General features: G+C 45.9%; 1 protein-coding gene across 5 annotated transcripts in view; it reads right to left on the reverse strand.

Annotated features, from left to right (window-relative positions):
• Window positions 1-23,022, reverse strand: part of Mta3 (metastasis associated 1 family member 3) — a 117,419-nt gene that overhangs the window by 71,905 nt on the left and 22,492 nt on the right. For all 5 annotated transcript variants that reach the window (XM_029471265.2, XM_029471267.2, XM_029471264.2 and 2 more), the window contains exon 4: window positions 13,144-13,270. In XM_029471265.2, coding sequence (XP_029327125.1) covers window positions 13,144-13,270 — 127 coding nt within the window. The remainder of the gene's footprint in view (window positions 1-13,143; window positions 13,271-23,022) is intronic.

A 23,022-nucleotide genomic window follows, 5' to 3' on the forward strand; every position in this document is an offset into this window, starting at 1 on the left:
GGCTTGAATTATGGGTAGCAGCAACTGCAACCATTTGTGTATCCAATTGTGACAAGCAAAGCTACCCGGGCCCATTTAATGTTCTGTGGGAGGCCATCCTTCACTGAGAGCTACAAGTTGCAGGCTAATAATCCCTAACATGTTAGAGTGCTTATTCAAGAGTGTGATTTTGTAGGTTTTTAGATTATAAGTAGAATGGGACAAAGAAGAGAAACAGTCTAGATACTTCTATACATGTCTATTCAAATACTTATTTTCTATCGTAATACTTTAACAGAATAATTTTAACTAATAAAAATTAAGAGAAGGCAATTTGGGAAGCAGAGGGTACAGCCAAGTTGAAAGAACCTTCGCCTACTAGGCGTGAAGCCCTGGGTCTGATCTCTAGCGCTTGGTAAATGGGAGAGGGGTAGTGCCTGCCTAGACCCAGCACTTGGGCAGTAGAAGCAGGAGCACTGCAAGTTCAAAGCCATCCTTGGTTACCTAGGGCGTTCAAGGCTAGCCTGGGTGACGTAAGCCCAGTATCAACAAAAGCAAAAACAAACAGCAGCGCCAGGAAGACACTCCATCACCTCTCATCTAAGTGTTAAAAGGAATTAAAAAGCCAAGAAAAGAAGGTTGAAGTTTAAATTCAGTGTCAGTGGGTTCTGTAAATAAGAGACAACACCAAGTAGTGCTAGGGGAAATCCAGTGTGCCCGTGGCATGTGAAGAACACAGACTTGGTAACAAATAGGAAAAGAAACAAAGAGGACTCAGAGAAGGAAGACCCTCCGCCAGACCCCTGTCCCCTTTCATTAGAGGAACAGGAAGTTCCAAACAGCGTAAAGGAAGACTGACCTCTCCAGGTCGGGTGACAGAGACACCATCAGGACATTATCATCAGGACAGCTTAGACAGCCTCACGGCATGAAGAACGTGTGAGGACAGAGAACAGCACACAGGACGGACTGTGCTCCTCCGCACCAAGATGCAGACGGACTAAAGTACATCAGCACTTAAGGCGGGGCGTGTTCCTCAGCCAGGACACTGCATCCTCCAGACATGGCGGGGCTGTCAGAGACTGGGATAGCATGCACAGGGCCTGCACAGCTGCAAACCAGACAGATCCCAGCACTGAGAAAGAAAAACAGGATCTGTGGTGGTTTGAGTAGGTCTGTCCTCCATAGATTCATGTGTCTGAATGCTTGGCCCTAGAGAGTGGCACTGTTAGGAGGCGTGGCCTTACCAAAGGAGGTGTGGCCTTGCTAGAGGATGTTCTTGCCTTTGGATCAAGATGTAGAACTCTCAGCTCCTCCAGCATCAAGTCGGCCTGCACACTGCCATGTTCCCATCATAATGGACTGAACCTCTGAAGCTGTAACCCAGCCCCAATGAATGGTTTTCTTTATGAAAGTTGTGTTGTTCTTAGTGTCTCTTTGCAGCAGTAGAACCCTAACTAAGACAGGGTCCCACCCTTAACCAAGAAGCTATTTGCAACCAACCCCTTCTGAGAAAGGGAACAGCAGTTCTCTCCAATGGGGGTCACTGGGTTGACCAACCACATTCCAGGCTGTAGTTGGCCAGAAGCTGCTTGTATTCTAATGCTAATATTGGGCCTCCCAAAACCGGTTGCCCAACGTTATTTCTGATTGGTGAATAAAGATGCCAATAGCCAATAGCTGGGCAGAAGAGACATAGGTGGGGTTTAGGTTTCTCAGTCTTGGGGTCTTAGGAGAAACAGGAGAAGAAGAAGGAGGAGGAGGAGGAGGAAGAAAAGGAAGAGGAGGAGGAGGTGGTGGAGGAGAAGGAAGGAGAACCCCTTGGGTTAGGTGAGTCATGAAAACGTGGCCCAGAAGGCTGGCCAACTGAAGTAAAGAGCAGCCCAGATGAAACATAATAACTCGAGGCTATCGATAGGTAAATAGATTTAGCAGCATGAAGGTAGCTAGCTGTCTGGTTCATGTACTGTCTAAGGTTTATTGTAAATATAAAGGTTGAGTGTATCTTTTATCCAGGAACTAAATGGTAAAAGGTGGGGGAGAAACCCCGGGCCGGGATTAAATATTTCTACAACCCCAGGGCAGACGCCATGCCCAGGAGGAGTTGACCACACACGCAGATTCCATGTTTATGTTGTTGCTTTGCTTGTCTTTTTATTTGGGGGGGGGGGGGGGGTTGGTGGGCATTTTGGTCTTTGTCTCATTGATTCTTTTAAAGTCTGTCTGTTTTGATTTGTTGTTGCTCCTGTTTATTTCTGAGAGAAAGGGAGAGAGAGAACATGAGGTTGGGTGGACAGAGAGGTGAGGTGGGGCAGATCTGGGAAGAGCTGGGAAAGAATACGACCAAAATATGTTGTATAAAAATTTTTAATTAGGGCTCGAGAGATGGCTCAGCGGTTAAGAGCACAAACTGCTCTTCCAGAGGTCCTGAGTTCAAATCCCAGCAACCACATGGTGGCTCACAACCATCTGTAATGGGATCTGACGCCCTCTTCTGGTGCATCTGAAGACAGCTACAGTGTACTTAGATATAATAGTAAGTAAATCTTTAAAAAATTTTTAATTATTATTATTTTTAAGAAAAGCGTATTGGAGATTGGGGATGAACTTGTGCTAGAACACCTGCTTAGTGTGCGTGAGGCCTGGCAAGGAAGGAGGAGGGGAAAGACTGAAGGGAGAACCCCCATATATGGCTGTAGTGTCATTTCCTTCCCCCAATCTACTGTTAACAATCTACTGTTAACACTAAGAGCAGAATTAGGTGAACTAAGTGACTTCAGCATGCTGAAATTATTTTTAAATGAAAATACTGTTTTAACTTTAAATTGTGTGTGTGTGTGTCGGAGTGTGTATGTGTGTGTGTGTCTGTCTGAGTGTGTGTGTGTATGTGTGTGTGTGTGTCTGAGTGTGTGTGTGTGTGTGTGTGTCTGTGTGTGTGTGCGTGTGTGGGGTTATGTGCCTGTGAATCAATCCAGGTGCCTATAGAACCCTGAAGCATTACTTACAGTCATTGATGTCATCCTTTTGGCTAATTAAATTTTTATTTACAGATAACCAAGAAAATTGTAAAAATCTAATTTCTTAAAGCAGTGTGCAAGAAGAAAATGATCTTCATTAGCACTTCTTTAAAACGATTTAAATAATTCACACTGGAGTTCTGTTTCATTGCTTATATAAGACATAGGAAGGACAGAAAGACATAGGAAGGACAGAGAGCTGCATTAGCTTGTCTAGTTGGCACAGTTTGGTTGAGGCCTGCTCCTTTTTTTTTTTTTTTTTTTTTTTTTTGGTTTTTCGAGACAGGGTTTCTCTGTATAGCCCTGGCTGTCGTCCTGGAACTCACTCTGTAGACCAAGCTGGCCTCAAACTCAGAAATCCACCTGCCTCTGCCTCCCGAGTGCTGGGATTAAAGGTGTGCGCCACCACGCCTGCTTGCTCCTTTTAATATAACTGTTAAAATTATTTTGTATTCAGTGTCCATTTTGAATACAAAACTATTTTGTATTCAGTGCCCATTTTACTCATTAGGTGGAATTAAGTTCAGGTTGTCAGACTCTACTTCCCAGAAGTAATTATCTATAGGTGACACTGAAAAATGCTACTAATAAGCCAAAAAGTTATGGCTGAAATTCCCCTGTCCCCCACCCCTCTTCCCTCACTCAGGACCAATCAGCTTAAAGATAGCTGATAATACTGTCAGAACTCAGATCTCTGAGTTCAAGGCCAACCTGGTCTGCAAAGTGTGTTTCAGGATAGCCAGGACTGCACAGAGAAACCCTGTCTTAAGTTCAAGACTTCTTAAGTTGCAGAGTGAGTTCCAGCAAGAAACTGTGTCAAAAGGAAAAGGGAACCGTGCTGGGGCTCTAGCTGGGTATACAGGGTGTGTCTGGCCTGTGATACAACCTAGGTCCAACCTCCAGTAAACGTGGCATGGCAGAGGTGTGGCCCAATGGCACAGTGACATTTAGCAATCATGAGGCCCAGGGTTTCACTCCATGGCACTGGGGATGCTGAGAGGGGGCAAAGCATACCACCGTCAACAGTGTACAGCGCATGAGGCTCACAGAGGCACGGCCTACATTGCTTCTGCATTAGCAAAGAGTTTGGGGAGGTTTCCAGGAGAGTCCAGAAACACTGATGGGTGCTGCAAGAGTGAGATATTTATTCATGCATCCATTTTTTTATACTTTTATTTCTGAACCCTATTCATTTATCATATCACTTCCCCCACACACATCAAAAACAAACATGCCATTTCTGAGAGGCGAGAAGGCTTATCAGTTTCCTGTGACCTTAACTTACAAACGGGCTAACTTGTCACCTGCCCCTTTGGGTTCCAGGTTACAGAAAGATTCATCCAAACTGGGCACAACAACTCTTGACTGCCCATTTCAATCAATCCTGCCCATCTATCCCTAGCTACTAACTATAGCTATTCAGGGTATTGAAAGCATTTTATTTATAGGAGCTTAATTTTTTAGCAGCCTCCATATATAAGCCACCTAGAGAAAACGTATACCTTCAAACATGTATTGCTCGGTATGAAATGCTTTCCCAGTGCTGAGTAACTTCAGTCACAATAGATTTTCAAAAAGAGAGAAATCCCAAGACAATAAAATTCTCTCTCACACTCTCCACATCAGAGCCTCAAGAGTATGTTTAGCTTCACCCACACCTACTGTACTATATTTTAGTTCTCTGGTCTGAATGAAATAAGTTTCAACCATTCCAATGGAGCGGTAGTAGGGTTATTTCGAGTACCAACACAATAGTAATGAGTTAACAAATGGCAAGAAAGCCCACGTGAGCCCCACGTGAGAATTAAAAGGCCCCAAACCCAGGGCTCCAGTCAGCAGGTGAAAGATTTCAGAGAAGTCCTTTAACAGACGAGACTGAGCAGGACAAACCAAACTCCACACAAGCACATCGTCCGTCAGCAGGGAAACACCACTCTCCACCCAAGAATAAAAGATACAGACCCCACAGGAGAAGGGAGCCGATGCTGGGAGGAGGGACGCCTGCTTTTATGAAGAATGGCCAGTCAAGACAGTGGCCACAGAGGTCTGCCACAGTCCATCTGGCCGGGGGTTTGGGTTTGGTGTTTGGCATGGAGCCCACAGTCCTGCACACACTGAGCTATGTCTCCACCCAGGCCTTCATCTGGTTTTGAATAGAAGAGCCAGCACTCATTTTCCTTCTCTCAACATAGAAATAATGGAGTTGTTTTGAAATGCCAACACAATCAAATGCTTACCAAAAGGAAGTTTTTCTTCAAAGAACAATAGTAAGAATATTAGTAAGTGGCCTAGAGATCACTCTTGTAGGATTTTGGCAAAGAACTTTTCCAGTTATTTTACTAAGAAGGAATAGTGTGAGTTGAGATCACACCACTCTGTACTGCTGTCAACTAGTAGCTCCCTACGGGGCATGGAAGGGCCCATCGCCTCGAAAGGAGACAACCAAACAGCATGTGGTGGTTTAAATAAGGGTGGCCCTCCTGGGTTACATATTTGAATACACAATGGTGGAGTGGCACTATTTGGGGATTAGGAGGTGTGGCCTTATTGGAAAGGTGTCAGTGTGGGGTGGGCTTTGAGGTTTCAAAAGCCCAAGCCAGGCCATCCAGCCCCATTGGATATCTCGTCTCTGCCCCACACTTATACATACACACAGACACACAGACACACACACCACCATGCATCCCCTCTTTATCTATGATCAGGATGCAGCTCTCAGCTATTCTCCAGCACCACGCTTGCTCCCTGCTGTGATGGTAATGGACTAAATCTCTGAAACTGTAAGCCAGCCCCAATGAAATGTTTTCTTTTCTAAGAGTTGCCTTGGTCATGGTGTCTCTTCATAGCAATGGAACAGTGACTAAGACAGAAATTAGTACCACGGACTGGGGTATTGCTATGCTAGAACTGACCATGCTGTTGATTGGAGGGCTTTAGATTATAAAAGAAGTTGGATGCTTTTAAGTGGGACTTGCTAGTCCATCCTAGTAGGAGCATGGAAGACAGCAGAGCTGAGGGCAACATTAACTGTGGTGACCCAGATCAAGAAGTTTCAGAAGAGAAGAATATTAGTAAGTGGCCTAGAGACCATTCTTGTAATATTTTTGTCTAAAAACATGGCTGCTTTTTGCCATTGTCCTAAAAATGTGCCTGAGGCTAAGCTGAAGAATTTTTGGATTAATGGATTTCGCAGAGGAGATTTCAAGATAGCCTAGTACTGGCTGTTGCGTGTGGTTGCTAGTGGTCACTCTTCTGCAGACCTACAGTGAAAAGGAGAAAGTGAGACAAGGACAAATACTAAATAGACACTTGGAGGACAAAAGGAGAAGCAGGAAGGATGCTGTGCCAGTGCCAGTGCTCAAAGAGAGAAGCCTGGTTCTCAATGGAATAGATGGAGTGGTGGCCTCATGACAAGACCCCACCCAGCTAAGCTTCCAACTCGTGAAAGGAATTAAGGGTCCTTTAGGCAGTGAAGGGAACCATCAACCTCAGACAGCAGGTCCTGGTGTAGCTGAACAAGGGGGCCAAGTTCAAGCCCCACAGAGCAGCAGAACCCGCCGCTTTGGCCACGTGGTTATGGCTGTAGAGTCAAGCATGCGAGGAAGGGGTTGTGGAATGCCTCTCAGTGGCTAAGGAAAGGTGCTGAGACCAGGCATGTGATAAGGGTACTCCTAAGTGGAGGCCCAGGAAGGCCACTGTGTGACGCTGTGAAGGCGAAGCCTGTGTTTCACTGGAGATCCCAAGATGGCGGAGATGCCAGAGTCAGAGTGGGAGGTCTGTCAAGGAAAGCAGTGAGCTGGGTGTAGAAACAGAGTCAGAGAGAGAGAGAGAGAGGCGTGCTGTAGTCTACATGAGCTGACGTGATCCGAAGAGCACCTTGACATCAGACACAGAGACGTGGAATATACAGTGTGCCCTGACGACTTCGGACTTGCTTTTGCTTTAGTCCAGGATTTCCTTGCTCCTGTGCCTCAGAATGGCAAAGTACAGTCTGTGCCACTGCGTGCTGAAAGCATGTGGTCTGCCTTTTGATTTTAAAGTTAAAAAGAGATTGCTATGAGCCTCAGAACAGACTTTGAACTTTGGACTTTTTAAGCAGTGTTGAGACTACGGGGACTTCTGAAGTTGGGCTGAATGTATTTTTTTGCATTATGCTATGGCTATAGGCCTATAAGGGCCAGGCAGTGGAATGTGGTACTTTGAATAAGAATGCCCCACACAGGTTCATATATTTGAGTACTTAGTCATCAGGAAGTGGCACTAGGGAAGGATTAGGAGACACGGCATAAACAGTCCAAGAGGCCAGGTGCCTACACAGTGCCTGAGAGACTTATTCTATCCCATCCACCTACAGCCATGACAGAAACCTCAGCACCAAGATGGAAATACCAGGTAAAGAGAAACACTGCAAAAGGTACTCACTACTGGGAAACAGAAAGACCGACCAAGAAGATAAGCCCCTTCACCCATCTGCCCTCCACCCTCAAAAATACAAAGAAAGAAAGGAAAAGTGCTCTCTCTCCCCCATGACACCAATGGCCTTGGTAATACCATCCCACTCTACATCCCAGCCATGCCACTTGTTCCAGAAATAACTCCACTGTATATGTGAGTTTGCTCCGGCTCTCCTGATTGTTTTTAGGTCTTACTTGCATAAACTCAGGCTCACCTCAAACTCGACAATCCTTGTCAGGCCCCCAAGTGCTCTCTCAGTGGCCCAAGTGGCACTTCCCCCGACTCAGCTAATTTTGTTTTGTTAGTCTACTCTTTAATCTGCTTACTAAGAGCCTGCCTTAGTTTAATTTCTATTGCTGTAATAAACATCATAACCAAAAAGCCACTCGGGGAGGAAAGGATTTATTTCATATCACAATTTACATCAATTTCCATCAGTGAGGGAAGCTGTGAACACCAGGCAGGACCCTGGAGGAAGGAGCTGAAGCAGAGACCACGGAAGGGTGCTGCTCACTGGCTTGCTCAGCTCCATTTCTTACACCACCTAGTGCTATCTGCCCAGGAATGGTACCACCCACAGTAGGCTAGGCCCTCCACCAAGCATTAATCAAGAAAATAGTCCACTGACATGCCCACAGGCCATTCTGACAGAGGCAATTCCTGAAGTGAATTCCTCTTCCCAGGTGACTCTGACAAAAGCTAACTAGCACAGACTCCCTTACCGTAATCATTATCATTCTTACAATTAGCTTAATATCTAATATAAGCAACACAAAATTCTATTGTTTCATCGTTTTTTATGAGTGATGATTAATGGCTGTTAAACAGAGATGCTAACACAAAAACTCTAGCAGCCCTTCTCACAGAGACCTCTTGTTGGCCTTACATTTCACTCCTCCCATCATGGTGGCTGCAAAATGCTCACAAGATGATTCTGCCTGGCCACGGTCTATATAAAAAGAGACCCCCAATCCTCCATTTGTGGCCCACATAGAAGTTGAATATCAACTCCAAGTAAGTCACTTCCCCCCAAAGTCCTGAGCAGCCTGTTTGTCATACACCCAATCTTTACTTCTAATTCTAATAAGATTTAAACAATATCCCATTCTAATTGCCATTGTCCATCTCAAAGTCTACATAGGTCAAATGTAAATGAAAAGAGAGTGCCCAATACCTGCTAACAACCTTTTTTTCCTTTAAGTCAAATGTAGACTCTGTGCAAGTTTGCATTTCTGAATGCCTCTGTGTCAGTTCTCCACAGTAAAAAGAAAGGGACACCAAGACACTGGCCTCTGAGATCTTACAGTCTAAGATGTAGTCTGGACAGAACTAGTTAGGCAAACTTTACATAAGGTGCAGGATTTTTACTAGCTGTTTGAGACGCTCAGAACTGAATTAAGACAGACAACTCCTCATTTGGAGTTGCCACATGGCATACTTAGGCAAGGACGCTTTCTGCAGATGGTGGTTGTAGCCATTCCTCTGCATGGAGACAGTAACAGGGGCGTGAATGTCTGCAGTCTGTAAATAAACCTGACAACTGCTCAGGAGAGCCTCAGGCCGTCTCCGAAGCACAGAGACTGTACACCTGGGTCTTCAGCGTATCCTGCTACTCTTACCAAAATGAGGTTTGAAATAGTTTCTCAGGCCCCTTTAAGGAAGCAATCTGGCTCAGCAGGTAAAAGCATTAGCCATCAGCTAAAGGGACAACCTGAGTTTGATCCTGGCCAGAGTTTGACTCCCAGGACCCATATGGAAAAATGAGAGACTGACTCTAAGTCACCTCCAGTCATACACTATGGCATTCACACTATGGTGTGCACTGGCCCACAAATACAGTAAAGAAATGTAAAAAAGAAAAAGAAAAAAAAATTAATTAAAAAAACCCATAGTTGAGTAAGCAGGTGGTGGTCACAGCTGTAATCCCAGCAGCTGGGAGGCCATGACCAGGATTGACAGGAGCCCTGGGCCAGCCCACTCTGTAAAGTAAATCTCTCTTAAACAAAACTCAGTAAGTATTTTTTTTAATAATAAAAATAAAAAGCACAGTAGGGCTGAAGATATACAGGACCCTAGATCCTAATCTATTGAAGGATGGGGGCGGTGAGTATGGTGTCCAGTACAGCCAAAATTAAACATGGAGGAAGACTGGGTCCCTGGACTAAGGCAAGGTCCACCAGCACACAGGTAAAGGACGTCTCCGTCACTGTCCGTGCTTTGCAGCAAGAGAAGCGTGGGGAGCAAATATTCAGGTCCAAAACCTGTTACTAAACGACAGACTGGGGCCAGCTATCGGTGGGGATCCAAGGAGACCTCTATAAGACACACTGAAGCCCAATTTCAAAGGCTGTGGTCCAGATCTCAGGGCTGGCAAGAAGGAAAGAATTAGTCTTTTAAATTATGACTAGCTGTGCCCCAGACTGGAACAGACATAATTGTTACATGTACCAATGCTGTCATTAGCAGTTTTTAAGAAGCCAGGCTAAGTGCCTTGGAGATGTGGAGACACTAATGTCAGACAGAAAAAGGACATATCCATAAACCTAGGTTAAGAGGGTTAATTCCTGGTTTCCACATGCAGCTAGCATTGTAAAGCTATCTTTTGGAATAATCAAACAACATACATAAACAGTTTTCATTTTGGATCTACCCAACTGACAAGAGTCTAAGAAGGATGGGGGTTGGGGGTTGGCAGTCAAAAAGCCTGCCTTCCCAACAGGTCACCTCACAGCTTCCACTGTGTCTGATCTTTTTCTAGCACTGGCTCTGTATGAGTCATTCATGCTGAATATCTGCAAGTATGGATCAGACAATATCTAAACGTGCCACTTACAAAGTGGGAGACTTGAGCAAGAGACGAGATTGTTTTGTGCCTTGGCCCCCTCCGCTGTAAACAGGGATAATAACAGATCTGCTTAGAGAGTCGCTGTGGATAAAAAGCTGTGCATGAAAACCGGCCCTGCCATGAAAGGCTCAATAGCTGTTAGAACACGAACCACACATAAGCCAGGCCATTGGTAAAACTGAATGCAGAAGCCCCAGTAGCACGAAGCAAGAAGAAGGATCCATTTAGAAATAAGGCAAGCGGCAACGCTAACTAGAGGCACCTCGGCCTTCTCCAACTGTAAGGGGCTGCCTAGTGTAGGCAGATGAAGGATGGCTTGCTCAACCATCACAGGGCGCGCATATAAAGGCATGCAGCATGTGCATATGTACGAAAACCTTTGTGTGCATATTCACACAAAACGACTTGATATAATGAAATAATGAGTGCTGGCGTAACAATAAGTCTTGGTGTTTTATAATACATGCAACATAGAATCTACTACTAAAGGACCCAAGCCACAGCACATGAGTGAAGGGTACGGCCTCTGTCCAGCTCTTCCACCCCTAAAAATACACCCGATGCTTATACCCCATCTCACAAATATGAGGTGAATCTCTAGCTCTGCTCAGAACAAGCCCATGTCTCTCTCATTCCCAGTGGAGTCAGAGAGAACAAAGGGCTGCTTCTGAGGCACACAGGGAGGCTTACAGCAAGTGAGCATTAAAGTTCACCTACTCCAGAGGGCTCAAGAATACCGCTGTCAGGTTCTCCCCGTGCTCCATTCAGCAGGGAGAAAATTCTGGGCATTTGATGGTGTCTCTGAGAACAGAAAGTCAGTATTCACCAAATTAGCCCTCTAGCTGCCAAAGAACAATGGGGCTTCAGCAATTTTCTCCTTTTGAAGCAGAGGTAGATAAGGCAGGACTTCAACCCCAGCAAAATGTCAAGACCACTCACTCTACTGTGCACTTGTTCAACACCAGCATGTGGGCCGCCGCTGAGCTAGGCTCTGTGCCTAGCTACCCTCTAACTACCTTCAGCTGTTTGCAAAGGGGAGAAAGCATGGCTCTGCACTCCCCACTCTCAACAGGGAAAACGGAGAGGAAAAGGCATAAATGTCTCTTCATCATAATTCAAAGCATCATCACTAGGTAAAGCCTTGCATAAGTGTCTTGATAATTATATTCCAATACACTCTCTCAGGCCTTATGGAAGATGAAAAACACCGTTCTTCCATTCCAAGCAATCTGTTAAAGAAAACCAACATCACTTGTAAACAGATTCCAAGCTATCAGAAGGGTAAATTAAAAATACACTTGTGTGTTTTGGATACATTCTTTAAACCATTTGTCAGATTCGTGTTCTAAGAAGATCTATGACTGGCCCCACAACTTCTCGAGCTCGAAATGAATCTTCATATTCTAACTTCTTCCAAGTAAATAATTAATACATACAGTTTAAAAAATATTTATTAGTTATGCACATCCTTAAGAAAATTTCATCTGGGCTCAGTGACACATGCCTATCATCCCAACATCTGGAGGGTACGGGCAGGAGGATCAAGAGTTCAAGACCAGCCTTGGCTACATAATAAGTTAAAGACCAGCCTGGGCTATAAGAGACCTTATCTCAAAAAAATATGCACAGGTAAAAACTAATGTATAACACTATCATAATGAAAACCATTATTACGTGGAATATGTGCTGATAAAAAACTGAAATAAAATAATCTCACAGTATGTCTTCATGTTCTATTCTTTGAGCAAAATTATTAATATATATATTTAATATATGTATTAATATGTATAGTTTTCTTTCTGAAAATAGCTTGATTAGTGAAAAATTTTCACATAGCCTGGTATTTCCTTGCAGAGGACTTAAGTCCCACAGAATACATTAACCCCTAAGGGAAGCCATAACAGGATGCTCACTGTAAGAGCAGAAATGGTTCCTTCATCATGCACTTGCTATCCTGGAACTCGTCTGTGTCCAGTCATGAAGAAACAAGCTATGGGTAAAGCTTTTTTTTAACCCTCAAACTTGTTCACTGTCTTAGGGTTTCTAATACTGCAGGGGAAAAAAAACCATGACAAAATACCATGTTAGGTAGGAAAGGGTTGATTGATCTTACAATTCCACATCACTGTTCATCATTGCAGAAAGTCAGAACAGGAACTCACACGGGGCAGGAACCTGGAGGCAGGAGCTGATGCACAGGCCATGGAGGGTGCTGCTTACTGGCTTGCTTCCCATGACTTGTTCAGTCTGCTTTCTAATGGAACCCAGGACCACCAGCCCAGTGATGACCCTACCCACAATGGGCAGAACCCAAAGTCACTATTTTTTAAAAAATGTCCTACAGACTCGCCTTACAGCCTGATTTTATGGAGGTATATTCTCAGTTGAGGTTCCCTCCTTTCAAATAACTCTATCCTGTGTGTCAAGAAAAAGAAAAAGGAAACACACCTATTAATTTTTTAAACTAAAGAAGTGCACAGAGCTGATGCCAGTAATCGAGTAAAGAAGTTCAAGGTTTCCATTCCAGAGATGCTCATAAGAAAATAAAAAGTCAAATAGCCTACGAGGGCTGGAGTCATGCGTCTGCAATCTGAAGAAGTACGGCATTGCCCAGAGAATACCCACTAGACGCTGCTGTGTGTGATGCTAACAGACACTCAGACGGTCAGTGATGAGGCCACAAGACGATGCCTGCAGCACGGCAGACCCTGCTCAGAATGTCTGCATGCGAACACACCCTGTAAAATCTAAGATCAAATCCTAGCATGAAGTTTGTAGTATGCCAAGCTGAGTTTGGGAAGGGCTTCCGAAAGGGCTTTGGCCACAGTGCTTCTGGGCACGTCTCACCTGATATGTGTGGCAGGCAGCGACTCGTACTGGCGCGACAGAAAGAGCTCCCTGTGTTTCAGCTGGTGCTTCTGCTTCTCCGTCAGGTCGGCCTCAACTGGCGTCTCCGACTCCTCCTCAGTTTCTTCTACACAAACAAAATTCAGAGAATCCGCTGTTACAACTCAGGCTGCCTTTTGAGACATCAAAGCAGGGGCAGAGTGGCAGATTTGATATTTTCTTCCAACTAATCACTTTGGGCCTTCACACGGAAGCTTTTCATGGCAGTCTCAACCCTAAACTAAGTTCTCTGGACTGCCAAGGAAGATGATGAGCGGGTGGGCGAGCGAGCGAGCAGGACCTGGGCGTGGCTCAGTGGCTGAGCACACTTGATGCAGCATCAAGGACCAGGATTATGATCCCAACACCCACATCACAAGCCTGGTATCCTCACTAACAACGGTAGCCCCACCTCTGGGACCGCTGGGGCTTGCTGCCTTCCAACCCTGGGGTCAGGATAGACCCTATTTTGCAGGAATAGATAGAGAATAATAGAAAACGTCACCTAACACCCTCTGCCTTTATGCAGACATACCTGCAAGCACACATGTGTATACAACTCACACAGATACACACAAATAAAGATATATAGATATTTAGTTTTGGTTTTTTGAGATAGAGTTTCTATGTAGCCCTGGCTGTCCTGAAACTCACTCTGTAGACCAGGCTGGCCTAGAACTCAGAGATCCTCCTGCCTCTGCCTTCCAAGTGTAGGGATTAAAGGTTGTGTGCCGCCACCACCTGGCATAAATCTCTTTTAAGAAATAAATAAATAAAATTTGAAGTAAATGACTGAAAAATGGCGGCTATGATGTGAATGCCAGCATCATACGCCTGAAACCCCAACACTCAGGAGGCTAAGGCAGGAAGACATTGTGTTCTGACCTGCTCGGGGCTGCAGATCTCAAAATTCCTTAATTAAAATAAAATATAAATGGAGCCAGGTATGGCAGTGCACGCCTTTAATCCCAGCCCTCACGAAGCAGAGGCAGGTGGATTTCTGTGAGTTTGAGGCCAGCTTGGACTACAGAGTGAGTTCCAGGACAGTAATGACTACATAGTGAAACCCTGTCTAAAAAAAAACAAACATGAGACACAGTTACGGAGGGAGACGGATAGGCAGGCAGGCAGGCAGGCAGAAAGACAGACAGACAGACAGAAGCAAGCAGAGTGGAAGGAAGGATTAGACTAGAGGAAATATCCTTAGATGTTAGAACCTGAAGCATGAAATGAATAACTAAGAGAAAGCTACGACATTTTTAAAGACCCAGGCCTGAGGCTGGGAGCTCTGAGCATGTAGGGTGCAGGTAGAGCCCAGAACAGCATCATTCAAAAGTAGAGGTGCTGAGACCCGGTGCTCAGAGATAAAGGAGAAGGATTAGACTGTACAAGACCATCACAGGCTGCAGCCCACGGCCAGCATGGGATGTAAGAGAACTGTCTCAAAAAAAACTAAGCGAATTGTGTGGGCCCAGTGTTGGTGGGCCTCACACCCTACCCCGAGTATACAGGAATCAGATTTATAATACTTACCGCCCCCCTCTTTTGTCTCATAGGAACACTATAAGCCAAATCATTTGGGGAAGGGGAAAAAAAATGCTTGTAATACCAGAGACTGAGGCAGGAGGATGGAGTTCAAGGTCAACCTGGTTTTATAGTCTAGTCCCCATTTCCAAAACAAAAACCTAGGAAGACCAACGCTGAGGAAAGGAAGAAAGAAAAGTCCCAGGCAGGCAGGCAGGCAGAGGAGGGGGCTCCAGAAATCCCTTCCCTTCCAGAAGGAAACTCCCCTCTAGCACCCTCTGCAAGCCTCATTTGTTTAAAACTGACAACATAAGAAACTGGGACCAAAAGGAGGCTACCTGTTCCTAGTGACCCTGTTAAGATGGTGGCACAATGCCACCCAAGACTGTTCTCCAGTCTGAGAGCGAAGAGGTCCTCGCAGCAGCTCAGCAGGAGTGAGGCAGGTGCTACCTGGGATGCTGGGGACAGGGAGGGGGACAGTGACTTGGTCATGAGACGCAGGGCCAGAGACCACGGGCAACACAAAGAGACCAAGTAGTGCTGATGCTTGCCTTTCTTTAGTTACTTTTCTGCAGTGCTAGCGCAACTCAGGGGCAAAGGGCCACGTCACCCACACTTCCAGGTCATAAAGCGTCACTGAAAGGAAGTCAGGACAGGAACTCAAGACAGGGTAGGAAGCTGAAGCGAAAGCAGTTGGGGGGCGGAGGGAGGTGCTGCTTACTGGCTTGCTCTACAACCCAGGACCACCCGACCTGGGGTGGCGCCACCCACACTAATCAAGAAAATGCCCAACAGACTCATTCATAGGACAATCTTATGGAGGCATTTTTCTCAAGAGAATCCGTCTTCCCTAATGCCTGTAGCTCGTGTCAAGCTGACAAAAACTAGCCAGCACACCATCCTTCTCCTTCCTCCCTGACAGACTCAGCTGGAGCAGACTGTGTTCGAGCTACGGGGATAACGGGAAGGCAGAGATTTAGAATGAGGCTGCAGTAGGCAGGAAGCAGGCTGGCTGCTCTTCATGTAGAAAGCACAGGATAAACTTAGAACACCTGGCAGAATTCTTTTTTGTTGTTGTTGTTTTGTTTTGTTTGTTTGTTGAGACAGGGTTTCTCTGTATAGTCCTGGTTGTCCTGGAACTCATTCTGTAGACCAGGCTGGCCTCAAACTCAGAAATCCACCTGCCTCTGCCTCCCAAGCACTAGGACTAAAGGCATGCGCCACCACTGCCTGGCCCTTGCAGAATGTTTACCTATGAAACCACAGGTGGCACATGGACAGAAGCATATCTAACAAGTCTTTGTCTGTTGCTTTTGTTTTTGAAGATAGAGTTTCTCTGTGTAGCCTAGGCTGTACAACTAGCTCTGTGGACCAGGCTGGCCTGGCACTAAAGGCATGCACCACCACCACCCGGTTCAGTTGTCACAATACTGAGTGAGGGCCCAGGACCACAGAAGGCATCTTATCAAACACAATTCCCACAGTTCTTTTTTAATTGTATGAGGGCCTGTCATATTCCCTAATTTCAAATTCTAAAGCTCTGAATTGAAAACAAGCCTGGAAAACTGAGTTTAAACATCTCACTTAGGAGCAGGCAAGTTGGCTCAGCCGGGAAAGGCCCATGCCATGAAGCTGGGTGGCCAAAGTTCCAATCCCTGGGCCCCACATAATGGAAGTTAAAAACTGACGCTCCAAAGTTGTTCTCTGACCTCTGTATATGCACAGAGGTGGAGACAAAGGCACACACACACACATACAGAGACAGGCTACACACATACACAGTATCTATCAGACAATACAATAAAAGAAAGTTAAAGTCTCACTAAGCTCAAACAAAGAACCAGGCAATTGTAGCTTCCGTGAATGTTCTTTCTAATGATGTATGCACAGAGACACAGTTCTAAAGGCGCCGTCTACTTCCAAGCCCAATAACATCTCACCAGCGGAGATCGATAAAGTTATTGCTGCATTGGCACTATTAGTACAGCAAATATCACATACAAAATTATCCTCCCTGCCTAATTGGAATTTGATAAATTGTAGCTATAAAAGACATGGCTAACTGAATTCTAATGGTGCCCTACAGAGCAAAAGGCGCCATTACATATCAGAATAACAATAGCAAACCTCACTTTGGGGGGTGGGAGGAACGGGGTTGATTTTGTTGTTTTAGCTTTAAAATTTGTAGCCCTGGCTGGCCTGGAATTCTCTATGTAGACCAGACTGGCCTTGACTCACTGAGATCTACCTACCTCTCCCTCAAAAGTGCTAGGACCAAAACTGTGTGCCACTACTCCCAACTTTTTTTTTTTTTAATTGTGTATATGAAGGCCTAGAAAAACAGTTCAGTGGTTAAAAGCCCTGGCTGCTCTTCAAGAAGACCTGGGCTTGATTCTCAGCACCCACAGTGATTCATAACCATCTGTAATATCAGTTCCAGGAGGTCCAATTCCCTCTTCTGGTGTCCACAGGCACCAAGCATGCACAGACACCCACATATATAAAAATAATTTTTAATAAAAAAAATAAATTATGAGTGCATGTGTGTGTGTGTGTGTGCTTGTGTGTGCATTATGCCTCCATACACATCATATACACATACATACAAAACTTAGTTTTTAGAAAAGAATCCTTATTAAAAGGTTGGTTTTCCCTCTCCACCCCCACTCTTCTTCCTCCTCTTCTTTCTCCTCCTTTTCCTCCTCTTCCTCCTCCTCTTCTTCCTCCTCCTCTGAGACAGGGTCTCATGTACCCCAGGCTAACTCTGAGCTATCTACCTAGCTGAGAACAGACTAACACTTCTGATCCTCCTGCCCCGTCTTCTGAATGCTGGACTTGCAGGCTCCAGCAGCTGGCCCTCTTTCCAGGGTGCTGAGGCTCACTCACCGGCAGGGCTCTCTATGCGTGCTGGGGATGCATACCTGCTGGGGATGCACACTGAGCTGCCTCCCCAGACCCTTGAATATTTTCTAGGCCAAATTTGAATGCATTTTTCTGAAAGAATTCCTGCCCAGCAGTTGTCCTGCTCTGTAACCTAACGACTTACTCACACTTTTAAGTCCCATTGAAGACCTCAAGCTTTTATTAATGGACATTATGTCTATCAAGATTTACTGTAAAAAAGAGCAGAATTTCTTTAAAGACTTATTTCTTTTTCTTTCTTCTTTCCATTAACTTATTTATTCATTTTACATCCCTATCACGGCTCCACGGGTCCTTCCAGTGCCCCCTCAAATGGCCCCTCCCCCTTCACCTCTGAGAAGGGGGAGGTCCCTCCCAGGAACCAACCCACCCTGGCAATCTCAAGTCTCTGCAGGACTAGGCACATCCACACCCACTGAGGTCAGACAAGACAGCCCAGTTAGGGGAGCAGGATCTACAGGCAGACAACAGAGTCAGGGGTCCAGTTGCTCTAGTTGTTGGGGGACCAACATGAAGACCAAGCTGCACTTTTGCTACAACTGTGTGGGGGGCATAGGTCCAGCCCATGAATGCTCTTCTGTTGGTGGCTCAGTTTCTGGGGGCCTCCAAGGGTCCTAAAGACTTATTAATTATGTATCCAGGAGAATGTGCTCTTCAATGCAGGTGCCCACGAGTACAGTGCCTATAACGGCCAGGAGAGGGCACTGGATCCCTGCGGCTTGAGTTACAGGTGTCCCAATGTGGAAACTGAACTCAGGTCCCCTGCAAGAGCAGTGAACTAAATGCCGAAGTTACTTCTTTAAACTTAAAACAAAAAAAGGTATGTGTAGGGTGGGGGTGTGCACCTGAGTGCAGGTATCCCTGAAAATGAGCCAGGTCCTCCAGAGGAGAATTACAGATGCTAACAAGCTGCCCAATCTGGTCCTCAATAACAGCAGTATGTGTTCTTAACCTCGGAGCCTAGATTCCAGAATTCATTCAATCCAGAATTTATTTTTTGTTTTTTGTTTTATTTTTTTTTTAATTTCTTGTTTTGTTTTGTTTTTGTTTTTGGAGCAGGGTCTCTCTGTGTAGCCCTGGCTGTCCTGGAACTCACTCTGCAATCTAGGCTGACCTCGAATACAGAGATCTGTTTGCTTCTGCCTTACAAGTGCTGGGATTAAAGGCATGTGCCACTACATAGAGCTGAAAAATTTTAAGCAAACTACAAGCACACATTCTATCAGCAGGGAGACTGTCGCCCTCAAGTGCCATCCGGTCTCTGCAGAACTCCGGGCCTGACGAGCAGCTGGTGCCGGCCGGGTTAGTGTGGTTTTGAACGTTAATCTGACCTCACAGAAGGGAGTGGAAATGAGCAGTCCACGCACAGGAAGTCAGCGGGAAGAGAAGGCCGTCTGAAATGGTCCTTTCACACAGTGAGTTGCCATGACTCATCAGTTCTACAGCGAGTCAGGATCCCATCAGAAATAAGCTATTTCTGCTTTACATTTATTCAAAGAACACTGCATCTGGCAAAGGCTGCCCAGTCTTATAATAAATCAAAATCCATCTGGAATTCTGCAGCCTTAGCGTGCCACCATGCAACTTTCCGCCCGCTGTAAACTGTGAAACTTCAGAAACAAAAATAAAAGAGCCACAAGTGTCTTAGCTAGGGGTTCGATTGCTGGGACAGAATACCAGGGCCAAAGCAACTCGGGAAGGAAAGGGTACTCCAGCTTACTAGGCTCGGTCACACCCACCACTAACAGAAGTCAGGACAGGAACGCACAGGGACCTGGAGCAGGAGCTGATGCAGAGGCCATGGAGGGTGCTGATTACTGCCTTGCTTTCAGGATTTGCTCAGCCTGATTTCTTATAGAACCCAGGACCACATGCCTACAGAGGGCTGGGACCTCCCACATCAATTATTAATCAAGAAAATGCCACAAAGGCCAATCATTTTCCCAATTGTGGTTCCCTCGTCTCAGGTAACTCTGGGTGTCAGGATGACAACAGACAACCAGCACAAGAAGTAGCCACTCCCAGCCTCCCAGAGCATCCTCCTCTCCAGCTCACTCCCAGCCCCGTCCTCCCAGAGCATCCTCCTGAACTCACTCCCAGCAGGGTCCTAGAGCTTCCTCCTCTCAGCTAACCACCAGCACTGCTCTTGCAAAACATTACCGTCCTGAATTTACCAGCACTGTCTTCCCTAATCACAGCTGAACGTTTCTTCCCATAATAAACTACGTAAAAAGGTTCCACGTGCCTGTAATCCCACCACTCTAGAGACCTAGGCAGGAAAGACTTCCGTGAGTTCAAAACCAGCCATAGTGAATTCCAGAGTAGTCAGGACTACAATTTCCATCCAGTACCCAAATTTAGACCCAACTCCACAAAGTTGTCCTGACCACCACATAAGCACCATGGTACACACATACAAATAAACAGATGTTAAAATTTTAAAATAGGGTCGGAGGTACTGAAGTGGAGGTGTAAGAAGGGTGATACAGAAGGAGAGAGGAGGGGACATAAACACTAAGGACACTTGAAAGATATTCTTTTGTAAGCTTACTTAATAATACCTACATCATGTGTATGTGTCCCTGTCCGTGTGTGTGTCTATGTGTGTATGTTGCATATACATCTATACTTTTATTATTACAGGGTGATACTATTCTCCCAGAAGCCATAGACTAATAAAAATCCCAGTGACAAGCCGGGCGTGGTGGCGCACGCCTTTAAATCCCAGCACTCGGGAGGCAGAGGAAGGCGGATTTCTGAGTTCGAGGCCAGCCTGGTCTACAAAGTGAGTTCCAGGACAGCCAGGGCTACACAGAGAAACCCTGTCTCGAAAAAAACCAAAAAAAAAAAAAAAAATCCCAGTGACAGACAAGGGACACCTCACGGAAGTAGTTAGTCAAGGATCTAAGAGAACAATATAATACACACAGACAATCGCTTTTGCCCTTGGTTGCTTCCCAGATCTTGGAAGTAATACCCTACGCTGAAAACACCACACACTGGTGACAGGACTTGGGAGAAATCAAGTTGGTGTGACCTTCTCCCCTGGGGGCTAGCTCTCATAATATTAGAAGATGCCATACAAGCTGCTAAGGAGAAAAGCAAGAAATAGGCCTACGCAGCTGTAAAGACTTCCTCCACCCACAACAATGACTGACCACACCAGACAGCCCCAACAGTAGCCAACAGTTATGTAATGGAACCTAAGGCCTGCTCAGAATGAGAGAACCTATGTCTGCTACTGTAAACCTAGCCAAGAACCTGCAGCTGGAGAGGTCAGACCCACCCTAGAGGAGAACCTACTATAGCCATTTCCCTAAAACACTACAGCTTCCGACTGTCTACATTACAAATACTTCTCTTCACCCCATCAACGCGCCTCTCATCCCTCACTGGGGTTTCACTGTGCAGCCCACAGAAGGTATCACATACCTCCACAACTGGCCAAACCCAGAGAAGAATATGACTCGGTCCCAGTAGCAACTGGGACATCAACAGAACAATCCCCACACCCACAGCTCAGGGGACACTGCAGAGGAGGGAGAAAGAACACTGTGGGTGCTAGATACCAGGACAACTGCTGCAAGACAGCGTCTTCCTGACGTGACAGGATGCTGGACCACATCCTCCCAACGACATGGCTGCCTGCACAAGACCACTCCAGGCAACACCGCAATGTGGATGGGAAATTTTTGTTGCTTTTGCTTTTCTGAGACATTGCCTCTACGTACCCCTCACTGTCCTGCAACTCACTACGTAGACCAGGCTGGCCTCCCAACTCATGGAGATCCTCCTGTCTCTGCCTCTAAATGCTAGGCTCAAAGGAGTGTGCCGCTGTGCCTAGCAGATGGGATAAATTTTATCAGAGCCTCATCCCCAGATGAAGAGCTATATAGTGGCCGCTAAGGGAGAATCCAGTCCCAAGGAAAACTTCCTGATGGGTTTCCCAATCCTGAAAAGTCAGCCCTGAACACATGTATACATGGGCAACACAAGCTGAACTCTGTAGGGGGTGTGTGTGTATGTGTGTGTGTGTGTGTGTGTGTGTGTATGTAACAATGAAAGAAAAGGAGGTCATGAAGTTGAGAAGGGTAGAGAAGTGGGAGGGGGCGTGGAGATGACATAAGTAGTGTACTCATGTATGAGATTTTCACAAAACATTACAATTTATATAAATAATTATATTTAAGAAACACTTCCTGTTTTGACAAAAAGCTCTTCACAGTTGCCAGTCACCATTCAGATAAACTAAACTACAGTGTTGATAAATCTAAGCGCCAACCGTGCCGGGTTTCCCTGGAAGCCATGCTCTCCTTCCTACCTGACCTCAAGCAAAGCATAAGGCATACCTGCCTGTGGCTCTCAGCCTGGATTCCAGGCAAGAGCTCCGAACACAAGCAGGAGCAGCGAGTGCTAGACACGCCGATGCAGGCAGGAGCTCCTAAGGTAAGATGGAGGATGCTAGCAGAGCATCCCCATGGAGAAGCCCAGCCTTGGGTGAGGGTGGCCTGGGTCCTAGCTGCACTAAGGCTTGGCCTGACAAGGTCTCATTTTTCCCTGCCACACCTGGGAGGGCAAACCAGAAAGCACATCTACACAGGCTCCAGTTCCTCCTATGCAAATGGAGGGCGTCTAGTTATGTCAGCCTCCATTCAACCCAGCTGCAGTCCGAAATCCTGCAGAGCAAGGTGTTGCACACCTAGAATCCCAGCACTCGGGAGGGAAAAGCAGATGGGTCTCTGAGTTCCGGTCTATAGAATGAGCTCCTGACAATCAAGACTACATAGAAAGATCCTGTTTCCAAAAAAAAAAGTCCCCATATGAATGATTGTAATATAACATGTACACCTGTGAGACTCCACCAAGCTGCACACTTTCACCCATCCACTGTGTTTCATACATTAAACATTTAAAATACAACTGCTTCTGTTTCTAGCCAAATGAAGTAGCAGAAACAAGATCTACCTGACCAGTAGAAACAAAAACACTTGATTAGTGAAGACAAAAGACATAGAGCACCAATTCTTAAATGCTAGGCTACTGCACGTGCGGTGGGCAAGATGGAAGGAGGTCCCTGTGACAGGAAACCTGACTTCTTAGAGAAGGGGGATGGGGATGGAGAGGTGGCTCAATGGTTAAGGACACTGGCTGCTCTTCTAGAGGCCCTGGGTTCCACTCCCAGCACCCACAGACAATCCATGACCATCTGTAACTCCAGACCCAGGCGATCCTACACCCTCTCTTGCTCTCCAAGGGCATGTATATGTTGTTAAAACACATGCAGAAGCCGGGCGTGGTGGCGCACGCCTTTAATCCCAGCACTCGGGAGGCAGAGGCAGGCGGATTTCTGAGTTCGAGGCCAGCCTGGTCTACAAAGTGAGTTCCAGTACAGCC

This window comes from Mus caroli, unplaced genomic scaffold (genome assembly GCF_978045245.1).
Source record: "Mus caroli unplaced genomic scaffold, Mus_caroli_1 scaffold_18, whole genome shotgun sequence".
Lineage (NCBI taxonomy): Eukaryota > Metazoa > Chordata > Mammalia > Rodentia > Muridae > Mus > Mus caroli.